Here is a 14,920-nt window from a genome sequence, read left to right on the forward strand (position 1 = left end):
TTATCTGCACCAACTTTCCCAAGTGTGTAATCCCTTGGTACTGTTTGCCTGCCTTTTCCTCATCACCCTCCACATTGCTTCTTATCAAATAATCATCCACTGCTAACTTGAGTGCCTCAAATGAACTTACCTCCACCACATTTCCAGGCTGTGCATTCCATATCTTAACCTTATGGAAAGGTATTTTCTCACCTAACATTTGTTACCTTTGGAGTTCTTATTGAATAATTTGTTCCCACTCTCAGATACTTTAGGTGTGGAAGCAGGCCCTTCGGCCCAACAAGTCCACACTGACCCTCCAAAAAGCAACCCACCCAGACCCATTCCCCTGCATTTACCCCTTCACCTAACACTACGGGCAATTCAGCATAGCCAATTCACCTAACCTACACATCTTTGGACAGTGGGAGGAAACTGGAGCACCCGGACAAAACCCACGCAGACACGGGGAGAATGTGCAAACTCCACATAGACAGTTGCCCGAGGCAGGAATTGAACCTGGGTCTCTGGCGCTGTGAGGCAGCAGTGCCACTGTGCCACTCTTTTGGTGGAAACCATTTCTCCTTATCTATATACAGATTGCCCATGATTTTCAAAATCTATCAGAATTCTTCTTGTCTTCTTTTCTCCCGCAAACAGGAGAACACTCCCAAACTATCCTCACTACTGAAGTTCCTCATCCCTGGAGCTGTTCTAGCAAATCTCTTCTGCATGCTCTCCAACATGTTAATACCCTTCCTGGTGTGCAGTTATACACAACATTTCGTTCAGTTGTGGTCTAACAAATCTCTCCTTCCCAAAAGTAAGTTCCTTGAAAATAACCTTTGCTCCCAGATGATGCCTACCTCCCAAACACCCTCTAACACCTCAGACAATACCAACTCACATATCCTGTCTCCCAAAGCATCCCATTTCCCAGATCTGTCGTCCAGTATATTCTTCTTCCTGGACAACTTCCCACAAAACATCCCAATTTCCCAGATGTCTGTTTGCCTCCCAACATTCCACCACCTACATACATTTTTCTTAGTCTACCATTTTGCCTCAGACTTGATGTGGTGATGGGGATGGTTGGGTGGCAGATGCATTAGATAGGTGTGTGTTACACAATGAGGTACAAAAAATAAACTCAAAAATGTTCTATGTAGATGGCTCTGTATAAATGCATAGTTCTTTCAGTTTGAATGGATGTATTTGTTTCTGCGTCTGTACCTTTGTTCTGAAGTCATTCTGTTTCTTCTTTCTGTATTCCTCTTTCATTCCATATGTTTTTCTTCCATGAATTACTTCTTCATTTGAAGGTTGACAGAGAGGTTTCCTGAATAAACTCAATTGTATGACTTTGGAAACCAATGTATTGAAGTAAAAATTCTGTTCTCATTAATTTCAAATAAATGTGCAGCTGCAGACAAATACTGGATCAGGAATATAGGTTGTAGTGTGCATTTTTTAAAACCCAGGTTCCCAGTAACCGATGAATAATTGAAAGCTGTTGTGACCTCTTGGGAAATTGTTCACTGATGGATGACAGATGGTATGCAAGTTTCAGAAAAGGAAAATGCAGTAACAAAGGGTTAAGATTTGGATTGAAGTGTTGTATGCTGTAGTTTATTATTGTAACCAGCTGGGCATGCTTTTGAATTTTTTATGCAATCGACTGAAGTGGTAAGTGTTTTTTAAAATGTGAAGATTTACCCTGCCTGTTTCTAAATTTATAGGTGACATAATTAGCATTGGCGATGTTCAATTTAAGCTGAAGCAACCAAAAAACCCTGAACTGGTACCCTTGAAACACAGTAAGTAAGATTGGATTTTTTTCCCCCCTTACAATTATTATAAACATTTTTCTGGTTGTGTGCTGGTGTCTGTCATTAGGACTGCAATGGTCATAAAGGCTTTTAGGAGAACTGGTTTTATTTAAAGATGTTATTAATTATTATGGAAATGTTGTCCTCACTGAATTGGGAACAAATAAGTTTTATAAAAGTGGTTCTCAATGTGTGGAATCACTTGGAAGAGAGAGCTCACGAGATTTTGCTCCAGTGGCAGTGAAGGAAGATGTCGATGGAGGTCCAGATCAGGGTGGTGTGTGGCTAGGACAGGAATTTGTAGCTGGTGGTGTCCCAATGTTTCCAGGTGTTAGAGACTGCGGGTTTGGAAGATGTTGTCGAAAGAAACTTGAGCTGTTGTACGCTGCTGCCACAGTATGTCAGTGGTGAAGGGAGTGATCGTTGAACGTGGTGGATGGGATACAGATCAAGTGGTTGCCTTTGTCCTGGATGATATCAAGTTTATTGATGGATCTGCACTGTCCATGCAGGTGGAGAGTCATCTATCAGTCGGAGAGGGGGGTGATGGCATGTTATCACCAGCAGGAGCTTGCCTTGTTCATGACTGACCTGATTTCATGAGACTTCATGGGGTCCAGAGATAACGATAAGCGTTCACAGAGCAGTTACTTCCCAGCTACATACCATTGTGCCACCACTTCTGCTGGTTCTGTCATGCCAGTGGGACAGGCCGTCGCCATGGATAGTGTGTATTGTCTGTAAAGTATTATATGATTATGCCAGGCTGTTGTTTGATTTTAGGAGACAGTGAGGTCTGCAGATGCTGGAGATCAGAGTTGAGAGTGTGGTGCTGGAAAAGCACAGCAGGTCAGGCAGCATCCAAAGTGCAGAAAAATCGATGTTTTGGACATAAGCCCTTCATCACGATTTTGCTTGATTTTGACATTTGTTTCCAGATGTTGGTAAGGAGTACTTTGCAGGGTTTGCAGGATTCACAGGGTTGTGATTGCTGTTGCTGGGTTTCTGGTGCTTTTGTTAGTTCCTGGTGGTCTGTCCAATTTCTTTATTCTTTTGAGAGTTTTTTATGTTTTAATGCAACTGAGTCAGCTATTTCAGGGGGTAATTAAGAGTCAACCAAATTGCTGTGGGCCTGGTGTACTTGGTCTGTCCTACATAAGAACAATGTTTTCTTCCCGAAAGAACATTAGTGAACCAGATGGGTTTTTACAACAATGGTTTCACAGTCATTCTTAGACCTAATTTGAGATCATCTGCCAATGTAAACCCAGTTCATGTTACCTAGATCTGTCTATTAATAGTACAGCAAATATACCACCATGCCATCACTGGGGATCTGATTGTGAACATGAACAAAATCTTGGTAGTGATTGTGAATAGGAACACATACTGGGCAAGTAATTGTGACAAGAACATGTCAGGAAAGTGTGAGTATAAGTGAACACGTCAACGAAGTGAGCGTGAGTAAGCATGCATGACGAAGTGAGTATGAACAGGACGCCAGACTGGGGTTGGGCTGTGGGAGTGATTATCAACAGAATCTCACACTGGGGATGTGTTGCGGGAATTCGGAATATTTGGATGGTGATGTTGCTAAGAAGTCTTAACCAGGGATTGGACCCAGTATTTTCCTCGCATGAAAGACTTTGAACTCCCCTTGCTAACAGGAAAACCACGTTCTAATTTGTAGTTAAGAACCACACGAATTTTCCACTTTGGGGCAGGAAGTATTTCAGAATACTGTCAATTCAACAGCCAATAAACAAACCCTGTGAACAAATCCCACATCATTAGGAACTGAACAGTGTTTAGAAAGTGAGGGTTGTTTATCTCCTTGGTGAAATGTCCAAAGTTTGACCAAAGTCCAAAGTGATTTGTGGTATTATGTAAATACAGACTTCATCAGTTTTCTAGCTGCTATTCCTGTTCTTTTCTTTTTGCTATAACTGCAAAGGGGTAGTTAGAGGTTCCATGAGTCTGCAGCATCAGATGGAATATAATGGCCTGGGGTTTCTGCTGACCTCAGTTATTATTCCTATGTAGGTGGAAGTTGCACATGGGGACATGCGAATCCTCGTCATGACTGTTCCAAAGGAATTGCCTGGGAGACTGAAATTTCTGCAGGGCAATTTCTCTATGCCTGGGATGTTTGGAAAGGCTCCATTTAAATCAGAAAATTCAAATAATTCCAAATAAATTAAGTAACTAGTTACTTAGAAATTGTTAGTCTATTAAATAAAATTCCTGAGTAACTATTCAACTGACCTGTGCTTATCCCACACATTGCCATCCTCAGACCCCTTACATCTCCCAAGACTGTGACCTGACAGCCTCCAGTACTCGACACCCCCTTCCCTGCTCCAGCTTTGACCCACTCCTTCCATCATCACTGAACCTGATGCTCCTTGCCTGTCTTTGGACCTGACACCAACTATTTATCATTTCCAAATGATCCCTGTTTCCTCCGCCTTGACTCCCAAACTCCCTTACATTTACAGAATGTATTGTCTTTGCAAGAAAAATACAATGAAAAGTCCTATAAATTGCCCAACCATGGCACTTACGTTAATGATAGAAGTCATAAGTAAATTCGTAAGTAACAATAAATGTAAATTAAAGACAAAAGTTCATCAAAGTCCACTTACGGCTTACGGCCTTGGAGGAACCCGATTAGGAAGGAAGTTGTGAAATTTGAAAGGGTTCAGGAAAGATTTACAAGGATGTTGCCAGGTTTGGAGGATTTGAACTACAGGGAGAGGCTGAATAAGCTGGGGCTGTTTCCCTGGAGGGTAGGAGGCTGAGGGATGACCTTATAGAGATTTATAAAATCAGGAAGAGCATGGATAGGGTAAATAGACAAGGTCTTTTCCCTGGGGCAGGGGAGTCTAGAACTACAGGACATAGGTTTAGGGTGAGAGGGGAAATATATAAAAGGAACCTAAGGGGCAATGTTTTCACACAGAGGGTGGTGCATGTATGGAATGAGCTGCCAGAGGAAGTAGTGGAGGCTGATATAAATACATCATGTAAAATGCATCTGGATGGGTATATAAATAGGAAGGGTTTGCTGTCAAATGGGATTTGATTAGGTTGGGATATCTGGTCGGCATGGGTGGGTTGCACCGAAGGGTCTGTTTCTGTGCTGTACATCTCTATGCTGTACTGTACATATCTCTGTGCTGTACATCTCTATGCTGTACTGTACATATCTCTGTGCTGTACATCTCTATGCTGTACTGTACATATCTCTGTGCTGTACATCTCTATGCTGTACTGTACATATCTCTGTGCTGTACATCTCTATGCTGTACTGTACATATCTCTGTGCTGTACATCTCTATGCTGTACTGTACATATCTCTGTGCTGTACATCTCTATGCTGTACTGTACATATCTCTGTGCTGTACATCTCTATGCTGTACTGTACATATCTCTGTGCTGTACATCTCTATGCTGTACTGTACATATCTCTGTGCTGTACATCTCTATGCTGTACTGTACATATCTCTGTGCTGTACATCTCTATGCTGTACTGTACATATCTCTGTGCTGTACATCTCTATGCTGTACTGTACATATCTCTGTGCTGTACATCTCTATGCTGTACTGTACATATCTCTGTGCTGTACATCTCTATGCTGTACTGTACATATCTCTGTGCTGTACATCTCTATGCTGTACTGTACATATCTCTGTGCTGTACATCTCTATGCTGTACTGTACATATCTCTGTGCTGTACATCTCTATGCTGTACTGTACATATCTCTGTGCTGTACATCTCTATGCTGTACTGTACATATCTCTGTGCTGTACATCTCTATGCTGTACTGTACATATCTCTGTGCTGTACATCTCTATGCTGTACTGTACATATCTCTGTGCTGTACATCTCTATGCTGTACTGTACATATCTCTGTGCTGTACATCTCTATGCTGTACTGTACATATCTCTGTGCTGTACATCTCTATGCTGTACTGTACATATCTCTGTGCTGTACATCTCTATGCTGTACTGTACATATCTCTGTGCTGTACATCTCTATGCTGTACTGTACATATCTCTGTGCTGTACATCTCTATGCTGTACTGTACATATCTCTATGCTGTACATATCTCTATGCTGTACTGTACATATCTCTGTGCTGTACATCTCTATGCTGTACTGTACATATCTCTATGCTGTACATATCTCTATGCTGTACTGTACATATCTCTGTGCTGTACTGTACATATCTCTGTGCTGTACATATCTCTATGCTGTACTGTACATATCTCTGCTGTACATATCTCTATGCTGTACTGTACATATCTCTATGCTGTACATATCTCTGTGCTGTACTGTACATATCTCTGTGCTGTACATCTCTATGCTGTACTGTACATATCTCTATGCTGTACATATCTCTATGCTGTACTGTACATATCTCTATGCTGTACTGTACATATCTCTATGCTGTACTGTACATATCTCTGTGCTGTACATCTCTATGCTGTACTGTACATATCTCTGTGCTGTACATCTCTATGCTGTACTGTACATATCTCTGTGCTGTACATCTCTATGCTGTACTGTACATCTCTATGCTGTACTGTACATATCTCTGTGCTGTACTGTACATATCTCTATGCTGTACTGTACATATCTCTGTGCTGTACTGTACATATCTCTATGCTGTACTGTACATATCTCTGTGCTGTACATCTCTATGCTGTACTGTACATATCTCTGTGCTGTACATCTCTATGCTGTACTGTACATATCTCTGTGCTGTACATCTCTATGCTGTACTGTACATATCTCTGTGCTGTACATCTCTATGCTGTACTGTACATATCTCTGTGCTGTACATCTCTATGCTGTACTGTACATATCTCTGCTGTACATCTCTATGCTGTACTGTACATATCTCTGTGCTGTACATCTCTATGCTGTACTGTACATATCTCTGTGCTGTACATCTCTATGCTGTACTGTACATATCTCTGTGCTGTACATCTCTATGCTGTACTGTACATATCTCTGTGCTGTACATCTCTATGCTGTACTGTACATATCTCTGTGCTGTACATCTCTATGCTGTACTGTACATATCTCTGTGCTGTACATCTCTATGCTGTACTGTACATATCTCTGTGCTGTACATCTCTATGCTGTACTGTACATATCTCTGTGCTGTACATCTCTATGCTGTACTGTACATATCTCTGTGCTGTACATCTCTATGCTGTACTGTACATATCTCTGTGCTGTACATCTCTATGCTGTACTGTACATATCTCTGTGCTGTACATCTCTATGCTGTACTGTACATATCTCTGTGCTGTACATCTCTATGCTGTACTGTACATATCTCTGTGCTGTACATCTCTATGCTGTACTGTACATATCTCTGTGCTGTACATCTCTATGCTGTACTGTACATATCTCTGTGCTGTACATCTCTATGCTGTACTGTACATATCTCTGTGCTGTACATCTCTATGCTGTACTGTACATATCTCTGTGCTGTACATCTCTATGCTGTACTGTACATATCTCTGTGCTGTACATCTCTATGCTGTACTGTACATATCTCTGTGCTGTACATCTCTATGCTGTACTGTACATATCTCTGTGCTGTACATCTCTATGCTGTACTGTACATATCTCTGTGCTGTACATCTCTATGCTGTACTGTACATATCTCTGTGCTGTACATCTCTATGCTGTACTGTACATATCTCTGTGCTGTACATCTCTATGCTGTACTGTACATATCTCTGTGCTGTACATCTCTATGCTGTACTGTACATATCTCTGTGCTGTACATCTCTATGCTGTACTGTACATATCTCTGTGCTGTACATCTCTATGCTGTACTGTACATATCTCTGTGCTGTACATCTCTATGCTGTACTGTACATATCTCTGTGCTGTACATCTCTATGCTGTACTGTACATATCTCTGTGCTGTACATCTCTATGCTGTACTGTACATATCTCTGTGCTGTACATCTCTATGCTGTACTGTACATATCTCTGTGCTGTACATCTCTATGCTGTACTGTACATATCTCTGTGCTGTACATCTCTATGCTGTACTGTACATATCTCTGTGCTGTACATCTCTATGCTGTACTGTACATATCTCTGTGCTGTACATCTCTATGCTGTACTGTACATATCTCTGTGCTGTACATCTCTATGCTGTACTGTACATATCTCTGTGCTGTACATCTCTATGCTGTACTGTACATATCTCTGTGCTGTACATCTCTATGCTGTACTGTACATATCTCTGTGCTGTACATCTCTATGCTGTACTGTACATATCTCTGTGCTGTACATCTCTATGCTGTACTGTACATATCTCTGTGCTGTACATTAACCACAGCTGGGGCGCTGGAAAAACTGGGCCGAAAGCCTCCACCAGAGAAAACCATGACCAAAACTGAATGAAAATGACACACTCAGGATGGGAACAAGGGTTGAGAGTGGAGACAGTTACAACTGGACCTTTGAATATGCTGAATTCACTTGAGAGATATTCCTGTCATTTGTAGAACTGCATTTCTTGATGCTCTTGAGTGTACAGTGTATTTTGTGCTGGATGTTTAGATTAGATTACTTATAGTGTGAAAACAGGCCCTTCAGTCCAACAAGTCCACACCCCCCCCGCCGAAGCGCAACCCACCCATATCCCTACATCTACCCCTTACCTAACACTACGGACAATTTATCATGGCCAATCCACCTGACCTGCACATCTTTGGACTGTGGGAGGAAACTGGAGCACCCGGAGGAAACCCACGCAGACACGGGGAGAATGTGCAAACTCCACACAGTCAGTCGCCTGAGGCGGGAACTGAACCCGGGTCTCTGGCGCTGTGAGGCAGCAATGCTAACCACTGTGCCACCATGCTGCCGTGTTCTAAGTTGACTTCGGTGATTGTTTCATTTTCCCCTGAATAACTTTCCTTAATAATTGTAAATGGATATTGATTCAAAGGTGCTCAAGGTTAGGCTCTTTTCAATGTATCAGTTTCACATCTTGCAAAGTTTTTTCTCACTTTGATATAATTTCAAGCTAAGAAAATTGTGTATATGCCATCTGTGTTCCCGTTATCAGGAATAAGCAGTCTATGATTGGAAGCTGTACCAATTTGAATAATGTGTGGTTGAACCTTCTAAAGATGCAGTGAGACTCTGAATTTTGATGTAATTGCCCACAACCAGATATCTTCTTTACACTGCTGGCCAGATCTCTTAGCAGCCCACCTGCTAAGAATACAACCCCTCACTATTAACCAAAAAAAAAGTACTTGAAACTTTTCCCTGAATCTCAGTCCTTTTTTTGGCTCGGCCAACGTTTATTACCTATCCCGATTTGCCCTCGAGGAGGTGGGAGTGAGTTGTATTCTTGAACCACTGCAGTAGAGGGATCCAGGAGGTAGTGGCGTAGGAGCCTCTGCCCTTGAGATTGTCTAACAGGTTTGAGATTCTTGCTCCTTGTGTGGATAAGAGTGCGGGTTGGAGGGAGTATAAGAAAATTGACCATACCAACATGGTACAGGGAGCCATTCAAGAGGGGAGAGAAGAAATAAATGTAGTTGTAATCTGGATTAGTATAATCACAGGAATAGACCCTGTTCTCTGTGGCCAAGGTAGAACATAGAACAGTACAGGCCCTTCAGTCCACGATGTCGTGCCAACCTTTTATCCTACTCTAAGATCAAAGTAAACTACATACCTTATATTTTGCGATCATCCATGTGTCCTCCAGTCCAGACTGCATCCTGATAAATCTCCTCTGCACCCTCTCAAAAGCTTCCCCATCCTTCCAATATTGAGGTGACCAGAACTGAACACAATATTCCAAGTGTGGTCTAACCAGGGTGCAGCATAACCTCGCGGCACTTAAACTCAATCCCACGGCTCATGAAAACCAACTTGCCTTTGCCTTCTTAACAATCCTACCAACTTGGGTGGCAATTCTGAGGGATCTATGGACATGGACCCCAAGAACCCTCTTGCTCCACACTGCCAAGAATTCTGCCTTTAACCCTGCATTCTGCATTTAAATTCGACCTCCCAAGATGAATCACCTCATAATTTTCCAGGTTGAACTCCATCTGCCACTTCTCAGCCCAGTTCTGTATCCTGTCAATGTCCCATTGCAACCTACAACAGCCCTCCACACTATCCACAACTCCACCAACCTTCATGTCATCGGCAAACTTACTAACCCACCCTTCCACTTGCTCATCTAAGTTATTTATAAAAATCATAAAGATCAGAGGTCCCAGAACAGATACCTGCAGAAAACCACTGGTCACCGAGCTCCAGGCTGAATACTTTCCCTCGACTACCACCCCCTGGTTTTGCATGGGCCAGTCAATTCTGTATTCCGAGAGCCAAATTTCCCTGTCTCCCATGTTTCCTTACTTTCTGAATGAGCCTACCATGGGGAACCTTATCAAACTCGAGAGCGTTGTGCTTGAAAAGCACAGCAGGTCAGTCAGCATCCGAGGAGCAGGAGAATCGATGTTTTGGGCATTAGCCCTTTTGTTCCTCGAATGCTGCTTGATCTGCTGTGCTTTTCCAGCACCACACTTTCGACTCTAATCTCCAGCATCTGCAGTCCTCACTTTCTCCAAGGAACCTTATCAAATGCCTTGCTAGAATCCATGTACACCACATCCATTGCTCTACCTTCATCAGTGTGTTTTGTCACATTCTCAAAGAATCCAATAAGGTTTGTGAGGAATGACCTGCCCCTCACAAAGCCATGCTGACTATCTCTAATCAAGCTATGGTTTTCCAAATAATGATAAATCCTGTCTCTCAGAATCCTCTCCAACAATTTGTCAACTACAGACATAAGATTGACTGCACTGTAATTCCCAGGATTATCTCTGTTCCCTTTCTTGAACACTATTTGTAATGCTCCAATCATCTGGCACTACTCCATTTGACAGTGAGGATGCAAAGACCATCGCCAAAGGTGCTGCAATCTCTTCCCTCACTTCCTGTAATAGAGTCATAGAGATGTACAGCATAGAAACAGACCCTTCGGTCCAACTTATCCATGCCGACCAGATATCCCAACCCAATCTAGCCCCACCTGCCAGCACACAGCCCATATCCCGCCAAACCCTTCCTATTCATATACACATCCAAATGCCTTTTAAATGTTGTAATTGTACCAGCCTCCACGACTTCCTCTGGCGTGAAAAAGTTGCCCCTTAGGTCTCTTTTATATTTTTCCCCTCTTACCCTAAACCTATGCCCTCTAGTTCTGGACTCCCCCTACCCCAGGGAAAAGACTTTGTCCATTTATCCTATCGATTCCCGTCTTATTTTTATAAACCTCTATAAGGTCACCCTTCAGCCCCCAACAACCCAGGGAAAACAGCCCCAGCCTATTGAACCTTTCCCTACAGCTCAAATACTTCAACCCTGGCAACATCCTTGTAAATTTTTTCTGAACCCTTTCAAGTTTCAAAACATCTTTCCGATAGGAAGGAGACCAGAATTGCATGCAATATTCCATCAGTAGCCTAACCAATGTCCTGCACAGTCGCAATATGACCTCCCAGCTCCTGTATTCAACACTCTGACCAATAAAGGAAAGCATACCAAACGCCTTCTTCACTAGTCTATCTACCTGTGACTCCACTTTCAAGGAGCTATGAACCTGCACTCTAAGATCTCTCTGTTCAGCAACACTCTCTAGGACCTTAGCATGAAGTGTATAAGTCCTGCTCTGATTTGCTTTTCCAAAATGCAGCACCTCACATTTATCTGAATTAAATTCCATCTGCCACTTCTCAGCCATCTGATCAAGATTCTATTGTAATCTAAGGTAACCTTCTTCGCTGTCCGCTAATAACCTTGGGTATATCCCGTCTGACCAGGGGACTTATCTATCCCTATGTAGAGAGTCCTGACGGCTGTGTTCACAGCCTGCTGCCTGAGTTCAGGATCTTTCATCTGGGCTTCAGATAGACTTAAGTGTGAGGGGAAAGATGGAGTTGTCGTGAACTATGTAGTATCAATAATGTAGATCGTATGAGGAAATAGCAAGGTAAAAAGTTCTGCTGAGGGAATATGAGCAGCTAGGGGCTAAATTAATCACAGAACCAAAAAGATGATAATGTCGGGATTATTATTGAGCTATAAGCTAATTGGCACAGGGTCAGCAACATTAAGGAGCTAAGCATGTGGCTCAAAGATCGGTATGGGAGAAACTGGTTTGAATTCATGAACATTAGCACCAGTACTGGGAAGGAAAGAGTTGTTCCAATGGGATGAGTTCCAGCTGAATCTTGCTAAGACCAGGGTTGTGGTGAATCACATAACTAGGGCTTTAAACCAAATAGTGGAAGGGTGTTTTCAGGTGCACAGAAAGTTATGGAAAAAGTTAAAGGGGTGAGATGGCTCAGTAAAGGTTATTAAAGTTCCAGAACAAGTAATAGTACAGAGAATATGAAAATCTAACATCAGGCCAGCCTGAATAAGGACACAACGATGAGAAAGGGGGCAGTCAATGTAGGACTGAGGGTGTTGTACTTCAATCACACTATCTATGAAATAAGGTAAATGAGTTGTCGTGCGGATTGAAATTGGCAGATATAATGTGGTGGGTATCACAGAGGCATGGCTGCAAGGGGATCAGGGCTGGGAACTAAATATCCAAGGATATGTGTACTGTTGTAAGGGCAGGCAGATGGGCAGAGGGGTCAGTTGCTTTCTTAGTAAAAAAATGAAATTACTTCAGTAGCAAAAAGTGATGTAGAATTGGAAGGAATCTGTGTGGATAGAGCTGAGGAACCACAAAGGAAGAAACTATCTGATGAGAGTTATGTACCGGCCTCCTAGTAACAGGCAGAATGTGGGGAAGAAAATAAATCAGGAGATTAAAAAAAGCATGTAAGAAAGGCATTATTACAATAATCATGGGGGATTTCAATATGCTGGTGAACTCATAAAATCAGGTTGGTAGCGGATCCTAAGAAAGGGTATTTGTGGGATTTCTATGAGAGAGTTTTTGTTTTGGAGCAGCATGTGGGAGACCCTAGTAGAAAATAGGCAGTTCTGGATTTGGACTTTGCTGGGGAGCTTAAAATGAAGGAATGCCAAGGGGGCAGTGACCATAATATCATGGAATTTGCCTTGCAGTTTGAGGCAGAAGCAGAAATCAGATGATTACATCTGATTGAGTAAAGGTAACGACAAAGACATGATTTGGGGATGCCAGTATTGGACTGGAGTGTACAAAGTTAAAAATCACACAACAGCAGGTTCTAATCCAACAGGTTTATTTGGAAGCACTAGCTTTCGGAGCGCTGCTCCTTCATCAGGTGGTTGTGGAGGACACAATTGTAAGACATAATTTATAGCAAAAGTTTACAGTGTGATGTAACTGAAATTATATATTGAAAAATACTTTGATTGTTTGTTAAGTCTCGCATCTATTAGAATGACCATGATAGTTGCACTTCTTTCGTATGTAAATCGCAATTTTAAAAAAAAAGTTACATTCTCAGGTTAACTTTAACAATTGGTGTCAGCCCAGATAATGTGTTGAAGGTGTTAGCCCCCTGTGTGCTGTTGTCTGTGCCATAATGTTCAGACCGATTCTAATCTAAAAAATGAGTTAACAGAGTCTTGCATGGATTTATGCAGTTTTTGACCAAAGTACAATGTAACTCTGCAAGTACAAATTCACCTCACAAATGTAAATGTGTATGTGTGCGTGTGTGTGTGTGTGTCGGGGGTGGGGGTGAAACTAACATGCTCATTCTAACAGATGAGAGGCTTAACAAACAATCAAGGTATTTTTCAATGTGTAATTTCAGTTACATCACACTGTAAACTTTTGCTATAAATTCTGTGTCTTAGAATCGTGTACTCCACAACCACCTGATGAAGGAGCGACGCTCTGAAAGCTAAAGCTTTCAATTAAACCTGTTGGATTATAACCTGATGTTGTGTGATTTTTAACTTTGTACACCCCAGTCCAACACCAGCATCTCCAAATCATCCACCGCACCTCTCGCAAACTCCTCAATCAATTCCTGCACCAACTCTACAACAGGTGCCACAACCTTGAAATTCAAATGGAGTCCACACTCTCAGCCTGCACTCAGGAGACAGCAGTACTGTTATGGGACATTGCCAAACAGACAAGGTGACAAAACTATGCCACGTACACGCACACCAAGAACAAGAAACTAGAGAAACTTGGCATTCTCACCAGTACTAGCGAAGCCCACTCTGGCGTGACAGTGGATAACATTATCACTGCGGGGAAGTCGATTATCGGACCACACCCTTTGACTGGAAGAGATTGGAATCCTGAGCAGGGATTTCAATTTCTGCCCACCATCAAAATGGACCCCTTGGTTCTTGCAACAGACATGGAGGAATTCATCTGATGAATGAGACTCTGGGAATTCTTTCAAGGTGCCAGTCGTGATCCCAATGAGTCCACTGATGAACTAGAACACTCATCACAGGGATCCGTAGAGAAGCGACCAAAGAAGGTGTCAACTTGGACCCCACCGGTGGGCTGCTTGACATAATATGCTCAAACCGTCAGGAAATATATAAATGCCAGGTTCATCAGCCATACCCACAAGGTAGAGCAAAACATCACCCAATCACAATGCAACGCCATTCAGGCTCTCAAAACCAATCACAACATTATCATCAAACCAGCAGATAAAGGAGGAGCCATCGTCACTCAGAATAGAATAGATTACTGCAAGGAAATGTACCGACACCTGAACAACCAGGAACACTACAGGCAGCTACTGGCTGATCCGACCAAAGAACACACCCGTGAATTAAACACACTGATCAGAACTTTGGATCCAGTCCTTCAGAGTTCCCTACGCGCCCTCATCCCATGTACTTCTCGCATAGGCGACTTCTGCTGTCTTCCGAAGATACACAAAGCCAATATACCAGGATGTCCCATCATGTCAGACATGGGACCTTGTGTGAGAACCTGTCTGGCTATGTCAAAGGCATCTTGAAACCCCATTGTACAGGGGATCCCCAGCTTCAGTCGCGACACTACGGATTTCTTATAGAAACTCAGCACCCACAGATCAATCAAACCGG

At 42.5% G+C, this 14,920-nt stretch overlaps 1 protein-coding gene across 3 annotated transcripts in view; it reads left to right on the forward strand.

Annotated features, from left to right (window-relative positions):
- Positions 1 to 14,920, forward strand: part of vwa8 (von Willebrand factor A domain containing 8) — a 353,830-nt gene that overhangs the window by 856 nt on the left and 338,054 nt on the right. For all 3 annotated transcript variants that reach the window (XM_072584806.1, XM_072584805.1, XM_072584804.1), the window contains exon 2: positions 1,719 to 1,796. In XM_072584806.1, the coding sequence (XP_072440907.1) occupies positions 1,719 to 1,796 (78 nt within the window). The remainder of the gene's footprint in view (positions 1 to 1,718; positions 1,797 to 14,920) is intronic.

The sequence above is a fragment of the Chiloscyllium punctatum genome, chromosome 15 (assembly GCF_047496795.1).
Source record: "Chiloscyllium punctatum isolate Juve2018m chromosome 15, sChiPun1.3, whole genome shotgun sequence".
Taxonomy (NCBI): Eukaryota; Metazoa; Chordata; class Chondrichthyes; order Orectolobiformes; family Hemiscylliidae; genus Chiloscyllium; species Chiloscyllium punctatum.